Source organism: Tauraco erythrolophus, chromosome 2 (genome assembly GCF_009769465.1).
Source record: "Tauraco erythrolophus isolate bTauEry1 chromosome 2, bTauEry1.pri, whole genome shotgun sequence".
NCBI lineage: Eukaryota > Metazoa > Chordata > Aves > Musophagiformes > Musophagidae > Tauraco > Tauraco erythrolophus.
In genome coordinates this window covers 39,293,264-39,310,241 of record NC_141466.1, presented here as the reverse complement: position 1 = coordinate 39,310,241, position 16,978 = coordinate 39,293,264, and the positions used below count along the sequence as shown (strand labels likewise).

The following is a 16,978-nucleotide window of genomic DNA, read 5'->3' as shown; positions in this document are numbered from 1 at the left end:
GGGAAGTGGGGACCTGGTGCAGTAAGGGGGTGCCCTAACACTCTGGTTCGCTGCCTTTTGCAATCCACACCCGACTCATCCTAGGTTGGCGTGTGGTCCGGAAAAAAGGTGGAGAATCGCACTGAGCAGCCCTGAGGTGGGAGTGAGGGTTGCACCACCACATCTAGAAGTCCACTTGATTAAATTTATTTGATTTTTCTACTATTATATCTTTTGTTGGTTTTTTTTTTTTTTTTATATTACAGTATAAATGAAACTTCTGTTACAGGATAAATACCCTGTTTTCAGGTGTTACAGTTTCTATACTAGAGCTTCTGCCAGGTTCCAACTTGGCACAGTGTTCCTTAGTCTCAGAAGCAGTCTGTATAATGGAAATTTTCAGGAGCATACGTTGATTATTCCTGTTAAAAGATAGAAGAAAACGTTTGGGGATTCTGAAGATAATTTTGCTATGGCATAGAAAGAAGACATTAATTTTTAATGAAATTCTGAGAATTGTTAGTCTCTAATGCTATAAATTCCCCTATAGCATTAATGAAAAGTTAAGTGACTGACTTTGAAGACAGAAGCACTAAATAAAACTGATCCTTCACCATGGTTTAGGAGTTATCGTCTCCTCTTGGGTATTACAGGAATGATTTGTATTTAACAATGCTGTATAGCTTTACAGATTCTGTGAAGTGCAGCACTGCAAGATCAAAAAAGCCTGCACATGCCTCAGACCAAACTGTACCCTTAAAGATAATTGAGTATTTTACACGAGAGTCAGGAGAGCAGAGAGTGTGTATCTGCAAAATTTCCAGAATGGCAAAACATCAGTTGTTATTCCTGCTTCTGTCTGGAGTCCCAACAACTACCTCACAACTTTCAAAGTGTAAATTTCTCTTTAGACACAGATGCTTACAGAGGCTTTTATGACAGCAAATGAAGCTTTCTGAAATCCCTGAGCAGTTGTTAGAAAGTATTCCATATTCCATCAACAAAAATTCCATCTATAATGTGGATGGTTGGAAGAAACAAACCAAAACCAGAACTTAAAAAAAAAAAAAAGATTGTTAAACTCACCGGTGATCCTATTGGTTTAATAGGATTTGATATTTCCCAAGAGATTTTAGTCAAAGGCAGTTTTTAAAACAGTGAGGTACTGTGATAGTAGTGTTTGTTTAAGACATATCAAAACAAAGGAAATAAAAATTACAGAACCCAACATTTGAACTGTGTTATGTCTTTTAGCAAAATCTCTGTTCCTTGCTAATGCATGAATTCGGCCTTTTCTTTGAATGGAGTATCTCAGTGATCTCAGTCTGTTCATCTCTTAAACCAGCAATCCTTCACATACCTGGCCACCATACAAACTTCTCATGCAGAAACTTGCTTCTTGTCTTATGGCTGAGGTCCATCTCCAGGTGTCCAGCAATGCAAATCTAAGGCAGCGTTTCCCAAAACAGTCTGCAGACTGCTGGTAGCCTGTGAAGATACCAGAAATGCTCCAAAGCCACTGCAAGAATGCATTAGGCAGTAAAATATATCATGCTTTCAATTACACATTTGAATGGTACAGATGCACAGCAATGCACACGCAAACCTGAGGATTAACAGGAAGGATTTTTCAAGGGTTGAACTAGCTCCACAATCACATAAAGATTAATCTCAGAGAGAACAGTCAGCTTTCTTCAGAGAAGAGCCTGGGAACTAGCTAGCACGTATGCGCTGTTGATTGTCAGGATTCAGGGTGGTGATTGTGATGGGTTGGTTCCTTGGTTCCTGCAGTAGCGAACTGATCCAGTGCTTCAAGAGACGCGTATCAGTAGCTCCTCAAAGGCCTAAAATCAGTGTAAATATAAAAGCAAGTCTATCACTGGCATTTAGTATGAAGGTAGAACTCAAGTCAGAAAGATTGAGCTATTAAATGAGCTTCAGTTAGGAATGGATATAAGAACAACAAGAAGAAGGCATTGTGAATACAGTTATTGGAAAGGCTATTATTTAATAATCAAGGAGATCAGATCATAGACTCTGCAGAGAAAGATTGAATAGTTCAGTGGATTTTCACTGTCCACTGAAACAAAAATTGCATTTCAAAGAAGACATAAAATGAATTTTAATTAATTTAATAGAAAAAAGATTGAGTTGAAGAGGTTTTACATGCGATGTGAAGGTCTAGTGTAATTCACCCAAAGAATGAACCAAAATAGTGTCTGAATGATTAGCTTTGAGTACTTTGAGAAAGGTGAGGCTTTTGAGAAAGGAAGAGATGCTAACAGAAAACGTATCTTCATAAAAGCTGAACAGAAGAGGAATCAGGGTATAATTGGTCAACTGAAAAAAGTTTGATTGTAAGAAAGATATTAAATATTTTTTTAAAGAATTAATTCTAAGTACCAGTGATATGAATGGTAAAGGGGAAACACAAGATGGAATAACTTTGTTAAGACAAGTCATGGAAAAAATCAGATTTCCAGCTTTTGAAGATTATCTTTCTTGGGAAAGGCAGGGAAATAGTCATGTTATATATTTTGTCTTCAGTGAAACTTTGAGACTGTCCTCATGATATTTTTATAAGCACACAAAAAATGCTCTTGAAGTAATTGCCATGTAGTTAAAGCTTATCAAAAACTGTGGATATGAGTGTCTATCAGCACATTACTGCCAAACTTGGAAAAAGGGGTCTCTCCCATGCCCAGTTCTTGTTAGTGATTTAATTTGATTAGAATAAGTAGATATAAACTCTGCAATTGGACTGGAAAGATTGCTAGCTTTTTGAAGATGTAATCAAAACTTAAAATTCAGATATAATCTGAAGTCAACAAGATTAAACTCCAGACAGATGAGCATAAAGTGCTTAATAAGAAAAAAAACCAAAATCCATAAGTAGAATAGGTCTGGAAGGCACAGTGCACTGTAAACTACATGTAAGTAGAAAATCTGGTGCCACTGTTAGACAAGTCTAAATGGTAAAGCTTACTAACAGGATAATTATTGCCTTTTGCTGTTTTGAAATACTCTTTGCAGAAAATATAGAGAATTAAGGCAATTTTAACATTTTCAAAAGCCCAGCATGTATCATGCACTTTATTTAGAGTTCAGCATACGCAGCTATGACTCTACAGTACGCGTGCAGTTAGGCTGGACTTGCTGTAGGTACAGAGCAGATGAACTGTGTGGCACAAACGCAGTAGAGTTGCTCTCGTAGCTGATGTGCCCTTGCACCAGGATGTGAGGACCATTTCACACTGAGGATTTGGGGGGCCTGTGCCGTAAATGATACTGCAGCTAAAATAAGAACATTAGAAAAGAGGAGAGACTGAGGAAATCACGCTTGTGTAGTCCAGCAGAAAGACCAACAGGTGACATGATAATAGCCTGTCTATCTGTAAAATGCTATCACAAGGAGAAGGATGAAGAGTCAGGCCATGTAGGGATGTGGCGGTTGTTTTTATGGCTTGCTGTAGGTTTTTAAGAGCATGTGACAGTGTCTATGTACAGTTTACCTTTGTGCAGAGGATGGACTTCATACCTTACATAGCTGTGTCCTTCAGTTGTGTTAGGTGGCTGTGTCTCACCCTGGAAAACTTTTCAGTGTGCTTTCAAAGGTGGTGAGGCTATACTGTAAATGCTATACTCCTGATTATACTTACAGTTAAGGATGTTCAGCAGTGCTTCTCTTGAGCTGGTGTTTGACACCCATTGCTACTGACAGACAGGTTTTAGAATATGCTACAAAAGTGCTCACATTTTATTTTTCTTCTTAAAGATGGAACTGATTGAAACAGACTGAACAAAAACGTAACAAATTTTGAATGTGTCTGATTTCATAGTATGCCCAGGGCTATTTTTGCTTTACCAATTGCAAGAAGAAGAAATGAGTGTTGGTAACTGAAGTTTGTGAGTGAAGCTGATGATAACTAGTTCATTTTTTTTTTACAGAGAGTCTTTACCTATAACTTTAATGGCAGCACTTGGAAATCTGAGATATATTGCAATATAGTGTAAATCTATTGATTGAGCTTTAAATGGGTTAGCTTTAGTACTGGTAGCAATTTAGCATCACAGCATTTTGCACTAATTTTTAATGTTTAAAGGCAGGAAAAAATACTATATATGTTGTTTATGTTGCAGTAACTGGATTATTTCCAGTATGCAAGCTAGTTTATTGAAGTTAGCTTTGACATCTCCACAATTCATGGTGCAGTTCACAGTACAGTGAACTGCCTAGGAGAAAGCAGAAGGAGAAAAGATGAAGATAATCAGGTGAGAATAGTCTGTGAGAATTTCCAATAGTGACAAGTGGTTGCTAGGATGCTACAAAACAAACAATTTATATTATTATTATTATTATTATTATTATTATTATTATTATTATTATTATTATTATTATTGTTACTTTAAAGCAAAATCCACTATGTCCTGCAGTTATGCTGGTGCCATGGTTTAAGAAACTTCATTGAAATTGTAACAGAGTTACATTGTTAGGTTGGATAGACAGCAATATTTAATACTTGAAAGCTATATTCGAAACCCTGATTTTTCTTTTGAGTTTTCATTAAAAAATAGCTTCAATCAATATATAATGTAATCAGCTACGTGTATAACAATATAAACTTTAGAAGCAAATGAGAACCCGTAGAAGCGATAGTGTTGTGTAAAACATCAACTGCAGCTGCTTTTTTTAATTTCAGATTGCACTGCCACTTCTGGGAGACATGGGTGCTATACTGAAGGTAAAAACTTTCAGAGAATAAATATCTTTGTTTACTATAGCCATGCTTTTTCAACCGAAATATGAACTTGGAAGTTTCTATAGGTTCAATTCTGACCTACTTGGCTAGCCTAAAATAATTTTGATATTTTTGTTGAGTTGGTTTTTTTTTTAAAAAAAACACAATACTGAAGAGATGTATTTTATAGGAATTTTGCAAAATAACGTTTGAACAGTATGTGAGGTAGTAGCCAGCAAGTGCTGGGTCAGTACATCCAGTCCACAGTATGAATTGCTACAAGTATACCCCATCCTCTACTTTACTTTGTAGCTTTGATATTGGTAGTATACCATGATATTGGTAGTATAGCAAATGGGGAAAATAGTCTAGAATTTCTAAGGTATTATTTTGAAAAATAATAAAATTTGAAGTGATCTGCCATATTCCAAAATGAAAAGTATACTCAGGATGATTTCTAAATGAAAAGCACGCATCATTTCTGGGGAGAGAGATTATCCTATTCTACTGTCTTTTATTAATACATGTACTTAAGGTTTATTGACTTTCTCATTCCCAAATTTTATTTCTTTTAGATCTGTCTTTGGGCTTTTCCCTGATTCTTTCTGTTTGTAATTGTGTTTTCTTTCTCCTTTACGTGCCTTTCTACCTCTTTGTCAATTCACTCTCTTTCTGATTCTTTGTGCGTCATTCTTCATTTCTCTCTGTTTTGTGGTTAGCACTTCTATAAGATTATAATTTAGCTGGAAAATGCTTCTTTCAACAAAGCAGGAATCATTTACTCTAAACTGTAACTTTAAACTTTAAACTGTAGTTTTGTTTGAAGCTGGTGAGAGTAACAAGTAGCCTCCATCTATACTTAATCCTTAAAAGGAAGATGATCTGCTCAAACATAAACACAGGTTTGTCTAGGACTATCCAAAATGAAGGCATTTCTGAATCCTCTCAAAAAGAAGCTAAATATTTGTTAGTATGGATGGAATAGAATGTGTGAGAGATGGTAAGGAAACAAGGAAGAATATCTGAAGAAATGTTTTGTGTAGATGAGAGAAGGGACTGAAGAGAAGGCTTTGGGGTAAAATGAAGGGATGGTCTCAAAGGCAGGAATGAGTGGTCTGCATAGGTTAGACCTTCTGCCTGTGCCACAAAATGGTTATTAATCACTTTGCTTTGTATCTGTTCCTCAGGGTGATCCTGGCATAAGAGGTCCTCCAGGCATCCCTGGTAGAGAAGGGCCAAAGGTAAGTTTTGAAGAGAGTACTTAATGTTGCTTTGTTGCTTGTTAAAAGGCCAGACTCTTACCTCTGACAGTTTTCACTTATTTTGTCTGATCCCTATCTCTGTAGCATCTGAGAAGCTTAAAGCTTCAAACAATTTTTACGGTTCAGCCCTCTTCCTGTGTCAGTTTGCCTTTTCTCTCAGGAAAGTGGGCGAATAGCCCCAGTTGAGTCCCAAGTCAGGATAGCTCTTCCCTGTCTTGTGTCCTTTAAAGCTAGCTCAGATTTGCCTGTCTAGTAGTGCATTGCCATCTATAGGCTTATTTTAAGTGAGTCAGTCATGCAAGAATCCCGTTGTGAAAAAGGAAACTTCCCGTATCCCCCTCAAGTGTGCAACAGCTGGACCGCTCTGTTCCCGTGGGAGTAACGCAGGTCTTTCACTGGGACTTGAAGTTTCACTGACTTCCATCAAACTTCTTCACTGTAATCGAATCAAATGCCACATGATTTGGCATATTGATGCCTCCTATAGTTGAGCCTAATTCCATGAAAGTGTACTTTCTTCATTTGAACAATCATTTAAGCTCTGTGGTATTTGTAAGATGTCTCCATCAGGCCTTTTGCAAGTTTGCCTACAAGGTGAAAAACATTCATTTCCTTTCACCTCAACTGGAGGCACATTTTAAAGCTTTCAGGTAGTACTGAGCCTTTTTTTTCTGTTTTTTTTTTTTAGGGCTTTGTGCTAGCATATATTAAATGTAGGTCATAAAAGGCCCTACAGAGTGTGAAATTCATTGTTCTCTAATAGAAAGTATTTGTTTAAATGTTATGTTTTCATAGGGAAGCAAAGGTGAACGTGGATTTCCTGGGCTTGCTGGAGAGAAGGGTGATGAGGTAAAATTATTTCATTTCTGTAGCAGTTACATTCTTATCTGAACCTGAATAAAGATCTAGACCGAGAGTGAAAGGCACAGAATGTTACTCAGGTCTTTAAAACTGCTGAGATAGTCATGTGTTGCTATAAATAGCTCTCAATTCTGAGTTTTCAACAAGATTAAATGCTATTATTCAAATAAATAATATTTGGATTTTTGTCTGAGGATTTTTGCTCGTTTATATATTTTAAAGCCTCACATACATTTAAATGCTAATTTTTAAGAGTATAGAATAGAGCAATAAATAGGCAAATGCCAAATACTTTCAGAAAATGCTTCATGATTTTTAACATAAATGCTTTCATTGTGTTTGTTCCTCTTTAGAATTCACTTTCAAAAACATTCCATTAGGCAAATGCTCTGATGGGAAGGGTCATAGCAGCAATTACTATTAAGTGGAAACTGGAAAATGTTTGAAGAGACTGAATTTAAAATATTTACAGTATTTGCATCATATACTGCATTCTTAGCATTATTTTATGTCATTATGGAGAAGGCAAAAAAGCCATGTGACCTGTGGTGCCGAATCCAAAATAGCTGCTATAGCTTGCATTTTAAATTGAAATATTTGCAGTTAACCGTTCAAGAGCAATCTCTATCAAAAAATAAACATTAAAATTCACCAAAGCAGAAGCTATTAAGCAAATTAATCTGAGTAGATAAATGAATTTCCTAGTGACTTTAGCCAACTGAAGGAGTTTAAAGAAGTAGTCTGTTACAAAATACTTGGTGAACTCTCCAAAATTCCAAAATACTTAACTGGCACTAAAATACGTACTATGCTCTTGTAATTTAGGAGTGCTGGCTACAAGAGAAAGCACCTGGAAAATATGAAAGGAATTTAGAGCTTATTGATTGGGGGGTTTGTAATTCTTTATGAATGAGCATTTTACATTTCTTTGGCGCTAAGACCATAATATAATAGGAATTTACAAACAGTAGTAGAATGAGAATAATTTTCAAAAAAAATCTGTAAATATGTATCCATCAAGATCCTTGGCTTCCAAAAGTAAACAGTTATATGAGGAAAAAAAAAGAGGCAGACGAAGAGTTAGATCTATATTCCCACCACTGCTTTGCCCCAGAATTTAGCAAATCGTCAGGCTAAAGTATCACGCATAATTCTTCCTCTTGGTTTTAGATGATCTATAGAGTTCACTGTGTCTTTGCTTCTTAAAAGCAGGTGCCTCCTGAGGTTGGATTTAGAGCATATACCTTAAACTGATGGGGCATCCATAAGCGAAGGCCAAGCAGACTTTTACTTAAGAAATAAATGGGAAAATAACACATCCTTCGTGTGCTCTATAGGGTACCTCTGCAATCCAACCCTAGCAGTCTAAAGCATTAGCAAAACAATTCACAATTGTGAACAATTCACAATTCAACAATTCAACAATTCAGATGCTATTTAACTGCGGAGAATCAAGTGAGATATTAGAGGCAATTAAGAAGTAGTAAGGGAAAGGCACGATTATAACTGGCAGTTAAGGTTTTTTTAAAGGACTCTAGAGTAAATTAATTTTAAATTATTTTATTGATTCAATAGGGTGCTGTGCTGTGTTAATAAGTTTGCTATTCAGGTGCTTCTTCACTGTTTGACAGCTGATTAGCTGCCTTAGCTCTGATATTTTCAGTGTTTAGCAGCAGCTTTTGATTACATTATGAAGATGCAAGTGAATTATTTTCAGGAACACATATGAAAGATTTGACAAAGTTTAAAAGTAACTTTTTTTACAAATTTACGAATTTTAAAAGAATGCGTTTACTTTCATTTTTATGATTTGATTAGCATGGAAGAGAGATTGAGAAGCCCACCTACCTGAAGCTCTTTGAAATACACTCATTAATTTCCATGTGCTTTCAAATAACATTAAATCTTTGTCGAAGCTTAATTTTCTTCCCTTTTAAAACATTCCTTTTTTCAAGGGAGGGTTTTTCTAATGTCAGTTGTAAGAATTGCAAAGAATGTTCCTTTGGCTTCATAGTCATTTTCCAGGTGACTACTGTCAGAGTAAAGTAATTGAAAATGAGCAGAGAACACATTAGCAGTTGGATTGCCACTCTGAAAAGCTACAGAGCTGGATCGATGTCCTCTGTGTGCAGGAGCAAGAAAGGGAAATCAATGTTCTCTCTATCCCTACATCTTTCCTGATTTATTCCTGGCTGAAGTTTTTCCCTCAGACTATCCCTCAGAGCCCCTATTTCAGGGCTCCTGACCTCTTTGGTTTTCTAGATTACCCCTTAGCAACACCTTCTTAAACACCACATTTGACATGAGAAACACACCTTTTCTGAGGTGATTCCTCTTGACAGAGTGCAGGCACCCAGCGCACATAAAATGAATCACAGCTGGGAGGGACCTCTTTCCCTTTATGGATTATAGATGAAAGTAGAATGATTAGCTTAGAGATACATGCATGGCTCTTACATGTCTAAAATTGCACCCACCTAAGCCTGGTGTGCAAGAGGAAAGAAAGACTTCAGCAATGTGCAGGCTTGTCTCAAATCCTACCTGTATCCTCTGTAGTAAGTTGCGCACCTGTGCATTTAATAAGTGGATACAAGAATCCATGGGTTCCTAGGCAACTGAGTAGAATAAGAGCAGGAAAGTAGGTCATTAAATATTATGAAAAATGTCATGTTCCATTATCAAAAAAGCAAAATCTATAAACCAGGCAGAAAGCTTCATTGCATTTAGATAGCATCAGGTATCAAGTCTTAGTAGATGTCTTCTCACCAGCAAAAAGTCCTTTTAGTGACAGAAAATTAATCTATGCTCTTACCTGAACAACTAAAAGAGATATAAAGGACATCAGCTAACAGTGTAAAAGGTTGAAGGATGAGCATTGTTTATCAGTCAAGTAAGAAGTTGTCTCTAACCCTGTTCAAGGATAATCTCTTATCCGCATAGTGGGTTTTTTTTTTCATTCCTAAAAATAGGGCCAACCTTTTAGATGAAAATGGGCTTTAATATAGTTATAATACTGCTGGATAAGCTGACTATAAGTAGTTGTTGAGGTATAAGTGAGAGAGGAAATAGACTTATGCTCTTTTATTTTCCAGGGCCTTCAAGGTGCTCCTGGACTGCCTGGTATACCAGGACCCAGTGGACCATCTGTAAGTATGTGGTATCACCTGTGATCAAATCTGTCTCTGCAGAGGTTGCTGCAACTATCTAGTAAAACTTCATATTCTTAGCTTCTTGTCTTCTCTTTTGCCTCTTAGGAGAGTAATAATAAAATCTTTACCCACCGTGGCTCTAATGAAAGAAACTACCTTATGAGTTGATGTTACTGAAAATTCTGTCATTGGGCTGAAAGTTTATGTAACTTAAATGAGTTTGGAGTTTTAGAATTACCAGAGATGCTGTGAGATCACATGACCTTATAGCAGCTTTCCAGTACCTAAAGGGGGCCTACAGGAAAGCTGGAGAGGGACTTTTCACAAGGGTGTGTAGTGATAGGACAAGGGGCAATGGATTTAAACTGAAAGAGGGAAGATTTAGGTTAGATATAAGAAAGAAATTCTTTACATTGAGGGTGGTGAGGTACTGGAACAGGTTGCCCAGAGAAGTTGTGGATGCCTCATCCCTGGAGGTGTTCAAGGCCAGGCTGGATGAGGCTTTGGGCAAGCTGGTGTAGTGGAGTATTTCCCTGCCCATGGCAGGGGGGTTGAAACTAGATGATCTTTAAGGTCCCTTCCAACCCTACCCATTCTATGATTCTATGACCTATGATGTGTAAACTTGCTGTTAATTATGCATTTGTAGCCAAGTTACAGTAACAATGTTAGTAATAAAAATCTAAAAATCATTCCAGCTAGGCATTCTGAAAAAGTTTAATGCTGAAACCAAGTACTCACTTGGTTTCACAATAAAAAAAAAAGTATGTGAAAAAGCTGACAATATTTAAAGTCACTGAAAAATATCACTAAAAATGTTGGTATTTCTGGGAAAACTCCTCTTGGAAATTTTTTATATTTTACTTTCTGCATACTGGATGATCCTATCCTAGTATGATCATAATGCATTCCTAGGTTGCTGACAGTACTAATGCTCTCCTTCTTTCAAAAATTTTAACACATTTTGGAAGTTTAATGTAGAAGATGTAAATTGGCATTTTAGCAGTAGAGCATGATTCTTAGCAGTATCAAGAGGTGCCAGTTAAAGTCAGTGTGTTTGGTCTGCCAAGGTGAAAATGCAACTGCAAACACAAGTTTTGCCCTTCAAAGGGCTTATCAGAAGGACACAGCTGTTTTATCAAACAGAAGAGAAATATTTAAACCTGGAGGAAAAGCATAATTAGGTTTAAACGACCTTCAGAAAGTACAAATTTTAAAAACTAAGCTGCAATGCAAAAATAATGTGTTATCATTGTTTCTTGACTAATATAAACCAATACTGTGTTGTGCAGGGAGTCACAGGAAGACCTGGACATCCTGGTCCAGCAGGATCAAAAGGCGAAAAGGTATTCCTTCTTTTTATTCTTAGTAAAAATCTGTGAAGGCTTTGCAATCCCATTACACACCCGTGTACTTTCCCCAAACAATGCCATACATATGGATTTATATTTTGAAGTGTAGTCCTTGTGGTATGTATAAGTTGCAGAGAATGTTCTCTAAGTATGAAATATTATATAAAATTTAGGAAAGTGGAAATACTTTAGTGAAATAGTGTGTGACTAGTTACTACTTACTCTGCTTCTCATGCTTTTACCAGTACTTTAGTCAAAAGTAATTGCGTACCTTAAAAGTGCTTCACAAACACTGAAAGTTATTGAGTAGGTTATTCTACAAAACTATATAAGCTTCCTTTATACTTAATTTATACTGTTATAGCACTGCTTTTTATCAGTGTTTTATGTGCTCTTTTATCAGACACTCGATATTATCCGTTATAACTAGGAGGTCAAATTCATTTCTTGGGCACCACAGATCAGTGAAATACAGCAGACGCAAACTTAGTTTGCTGCAAAATACTTTCTAGGAGAAGTTCTGCATTTTGTATATGAATACACTTTTTTGAAGTTTTTTTCAGCTTTAGCCTGGGGTTTTCCAGGCATAGCGCTGCCACATCAGTGTATGTGATCCTACTAAATACTCTTCAAATAGATACTCTACAAAACTTTGGCTCTGGTATAAGTAAGAAAGGAAACGTTACTTTATAAAGCTCTGAAATTATTTCAGTATAAAAATTGGTTGAGAGTTGTCTCCTTGCAGACCGTAATAGCAAAAATTTACCACACTTATTTCCTTTTTATGTAACTGAATGCACAACACAAATCTTTGTTAGTTACTTGTTTACAGTTCACACACAGGTGGGAATGAAAAGCCACTCCTCTATAACTGGTGTCTCATCAATCAAAAAGAGCAAAAGTCAGATGGCTGAAGAGTGATGAAGTAAAGTAAAATATAGCCAGAGTAATTTCCTTCTCATTCCTTCATCTGGGGAACATTTGAGAAGTGATGATATAATATGCTTTCCAAAGTACAGTATTTTGTCTCCCCATTAAGTACTCCAAATCACTCTATGGAGGCTGACAGCTTCTATCAATTAGCAGGGCCATTTGGAAATTATCCTAGTATAATTGTCATTAAATGTTTCTACATTTCTGATGGGCTAATTATTGCTGTTGAGCACTTATCTTGACTTTTGCCACCTTATTAATTTTAAATATGTAGCCTAAATATCTCATTGCCATATGTTTAATAAGATCTAATGAAGTCAGTGAAAAATTCTGGCAGACTTGTTCCAAATTATACAGTGTTTTTAACTGAATCATAATGATGAGATTTTGAAAATATCTTGTTTGGGAAATTTGATGTTGAAACCTTTGTAACTCTGTACTATTCAGAGACCCCACCATTCGAAAACTCAAGAAACTTGCATTTTTTAATATAAGCACATAGCAGAACAGACTACAGATACAGGTAACCAGAGATGAATATTTTACGGGGAAAAAAACAAAACAAAAATATATATACATTATATCTCTTAATAAATACGATCTTTATTCAATTGATTTCTAAACTAACTGAACTTCTAAAACTGTAGCTCTTCTTTATTTACATGTGAGTGATCAACTTTTGCAAAGTAATGCACAAAGCGTAAAATAAATGCTATCTTTTATCAGCCAGTTGCTTAAAAATTGATATTAACAATTTTTTTTTTTACTTTCTCTCCCTCCTAGTATATATAAAGTGTTTCACAACTCAGATTACCACTACCATTTTGCCACAAGGAAGTTACTACGTAAAGCATCAAGTAACTAACAAAATTAAAAAAGAAAAATAGTATAAAGTAATGATTAATAACTTGCCTAAAGCTTAAGCAGGAGCTGGGCAGGAGAATTTATTCTTCATGTTACCTACTCATATTGCCTGTATCTCTTGTTTATTACGATTATGGTCATCATTGCTTGGGTATGGAATAGACCTGGACATCAGTTACAGTAAATAAGTTACATGAATCTCTTGCTATACTAGGGTAGTGAAGGTTCTCCTGGGAAACCTGGACCACCTGGGCCTCCGGTGAGACATTTTGGTTTATATTTTGAGTGTTGTATTAGGAACAATATACCTATGAGTAAAATGTAATGTAATATAAAGAATTGACTGTCAATCTAATATATATTAATAGTGCAGGATGACAACAGTGTCTTTTTGCAAAAGGTTTCTGTATTCCTCTTTTTTCTGGTGATTCATCGCTGAGTAAGTTCAGGTCACTAAAGCCATCCTAGAAACTTGGTCAAATGAGTTACTCTAATAACATTGGACACCAAGGTTAATTTAGACAGATTAGGTGTACCTGACATCAGCGAACTCAGACTACCTAGGGAAAGTCCGTAGAGCTCACTAGACTCCAAATTAACTGGCATAGTACCTAACACAAAATTATTTCTGGAGAATAATAATAAATATCAAAACGTACACTGAGATTTACAGGTTTCTGGCTTCGTAATTCAAAAAAATTCCTAAGCTGCATTGCTATGTATCTTATATTCTTACTGAAATGGCTGGAATATTTGAAAAATTGATCCAGAACAAAAATGATACCACAGCTTTGCTGAGCTACAGGGCTTGAACAGGGCAAGAGTTCTGCCTTTATAATTCATAGTTGTGTAATTACTCATTTTTTATGTTTTAAAGGGTATGCCTTACAATGAAAGAAATGGAATGAGCAGCTTATATAAGCTCCAGGTATTTTTCTTTAATGTTTTGATTTTTTTTTTCCAATCAACACCTAATTTTGGCCCAACTCAACTTTTAAACTTGCTTTTACAGGGAGGTGTGAGTGTTGCTAGTTATCCGGGTCCACCAGGACCTCCAGTGAGTATTAACAGAAACATAATTTCTAATAGTTCATTATCATAGTAACAGAGGGCTTGGTTAGTTGCATGCAGTTTTTGTTAAGGAATTTGTTTATATGTGTGAAAGATAGAAAAAATAAGGATATGAATGGTATGTAGTAAATGTTAATGTGTTTATCAAGCTTTTTGCCCCATTTTGGAACGTAGTTTCTTTTGATTTAAGTATTGCACACTAGCAAATAAAGGCTGCAAAAATGGTACATAATTTGGTATGGGACTCTTCGGTGAAAGTATCCTAATATCTTAAAATGTGTAATATAATGTTTATAGTTAGTGATGGCATAGTTTTGTAATGGATTGAATTTGGTACTGGAAATGAGAAGCTCCTGAGTTCTGATCTCAGTTCTGTCACTGATTCACTGCGTGTAGCTACAGTGCACAAAAATGTGTAAAACCAAGAATTATATTGTGGCAGTAATACAGGGCTGGTGTCTTCCCACATCACACAGTGCAGGTGCACCTCCTTGCAGGTGGACACTGTTGCTTTGGTTCTGTGGAGCCAAAGATGCTGTGCACTTATTTAGGTCCTCCTTGTTAGCATCATGGGCAATTTCTACTGTTTTAAGATGACTGTCATTTTGCTAACCACGTAAAAAGGTTGTAGCCATCAGTGAGGACTTTGTCTTTACATTATGTGCTGTTTGTAGTCATGGACTCGCACCAGACCAGAGAGCTGTCTTTCTCTGTATTCTGGAACAGCAAAACAAAAACCAGATATTACTAAGATTTTACACTGAATTAATCAGCTGAGAGGGATGGGCTTAATACTGATTCTAAATGCATTACTAATGTATTTATTGCTGATAAATTTAGTAATGATTACTAATGTGTTTATTTTAATGTATTAATACAGTAATCCAAAAAAATATCATATTACTGTGTAACTTTTCTTTTTTAAATGCATTTCTGCTTCTTCATTTCTTTTCAGGGTCCAAAAGGAGATCCTGGCACAGTGGTATGTATGTATTTTTTGGTGATAGAGAATTCCCCAAGTAGTTCAACACATGATCCTAGTCACAAGGGTGGCAGAGTCCATTAATATTCTTTAGCAGTAGCTTGCCTCCTGCAGAATCAGTACATATAAAAAAGCATTTTTAATTGCCAGGCTTGCAAATTTTGCAATTTCTGGTAAACAGTTTTAAGTGATATAATGAATGATTGCGCATAGTATTAACTGCTTGTGGATTCATGTCTCCTGAGCTGTCCCTGTATATATTTAAGGATAGAGAATGTGTACGGCAAGGGATAAAGCCCTCACTTGTAACAGGCTTATAAGAAATAAAGGTAGAAAATACCTTAAGAGCTATGAGATTGTTCTCAACAACAAATTTGAAACTGATCAAGGAAAGAGGACAATATGCTACATCATGCCAGATAGTAGCAACTACGAGTTGGTATTTTCATTGGAAACGGCATGATGGGTAGTTACAGTATGATCTCATTGCTTCTAGTGAGCAAGACGATGATCATGGGAGGCACTTACACCATTCAACTATTCAGTTTGACATTCAAAAGCAGATCTTTTTAACTTTTTGATATTTTTGCCTTTAAGCATCGTGTTACGTCCTTTTCACGTGATCTTTCTTCCAAAATTGTGGGAAGAGAAAGGACAACTAGTGGAAGAATCTTGAGCTGTCGCATAGGCTAGCATAGGACTAGCCCCTAGCAGAATGTAGATACAAATCCTGCCTGGGAATACTTTTTTCCCAATATGATGTATCTTGCCTTTATAAGAGAGAAACTGTATTCGTCATTAGCTTGCAATTTGTCGCTACAGTTCCTAGCCTTGAAGGTGGCAAAGTTGAAACTTACAGGTATTGCATCTTGATGACTGGATGTCAGTGAAAATACCCAAAAGATAATAGTAAAATTTGAGTACTGGTCGTTTTGGCCTAAAAGTATGATAGTATCAATTGTCATTTCAAAATGATATTGTTTTATAAATTGGTAGGTGCTTTCACAGCAATTAAAATTTCACTGCATTTTTGTACTTCTTTTTCAAGTCTAAGGAACATCACATAACTGCATAATGATAGTTGTAGCAGTATAACACTGCAAGACAGCAAATCAGATACTGCTTCTTCGTGGTTAGTGTGGTAGAACTGTGTCCAGCAGACCTCTTTCGAACTTCAGACAGTATGACTGAATCAAGATGAGTACCGTGTGTCAGCTAATGAAAATTGATGAGGAGAATTTGCTGATAAAAGCAGTAGAAGCTGAGCTAGTTAGAGAAGAAAATTGTGCCCAGTTGGACTGCGCTCCTCATGATCTGCTGGTGATTTGTCTACTTGATAAAGATCAGGAGACTCTGAAAAATATTGAAGAGATCATTTTTGAAGCAAAATAACATCCCTTCCAGCACGCAAAGTAAAGAACAGCTATGCCTCCTACTAATGAAACAAATTACCACTTCAGAGAAGCACAGTTCCTTAACACATTCAGTAGTTCATTCAACCACTAAGAAGCTGACACATAACCTCTTCAGCCGCTGTCCTGTCTTTGAGTTGTTAGTCTTTGGCAGAATAAATAAGGAGATAGTTTGGCCAACATCTCGAATGCCTGGTTGTAAAGAACCAGGTCAGAGCACAACACAGACTATTTAAATGTCACTAGAGACTGGCCTTGTCTGAATACATCAGGCCACAGTGTTTAGAAGGTGATGATGAATGTCTTCTGTTGAAAGGTTCTTGTCTTCTGACTTGGTCCATATCATGGAGTCTTACTCTTCAGTATCAGTATGA

General features: G+C 36.3%; 1 protein-coding gene across 1 annotated transcript in view; it reads left to right on the top strand.

Annotated features, from left to right (window-relative positions):
• COL19A1 (collagen type XIX alpha 1 chain) overlaps positions 1-16,978 on the top strand; it is a 191,957-nt gene that overhangs the window by 150,411 nt on the left and 24,568 nt on the right. The window contains exons 28-36 of the mRNA XM_086625286.1: positions 4,680-4,721; positions 5,906-5,959; positions 6,776-6,829; positions 9,934-9,987; positions 11,283-11,336; positions 13,354-13,398; positions 14,017-14,067; positions 14,152-14,196; positions 15,166-15,192. Of these exons, the coding sequence (XP_086481412.1) occupies positions 4,680-4,721; positions 5,906-5,959; positions 6,776-6,829; positions 9,934-9,987; positions 11,283-11,336; positions 13,354-13,398; positions 14,017-14,067; positions 14,152-14,196; positions 15,166-15,192 (426 nt within the window). The remainder of the gene's footprint in view (positions 1-4,679; positions 4,722-5,905; positions 5,960-6,775; positions 6,830-9,933; positions 9,988-11,282; positions 11,337-13,353; positions 13,399-14,016; positions 14,068-14,151; positions 14,197-15,165; positions 15,193-16,978) is intronic.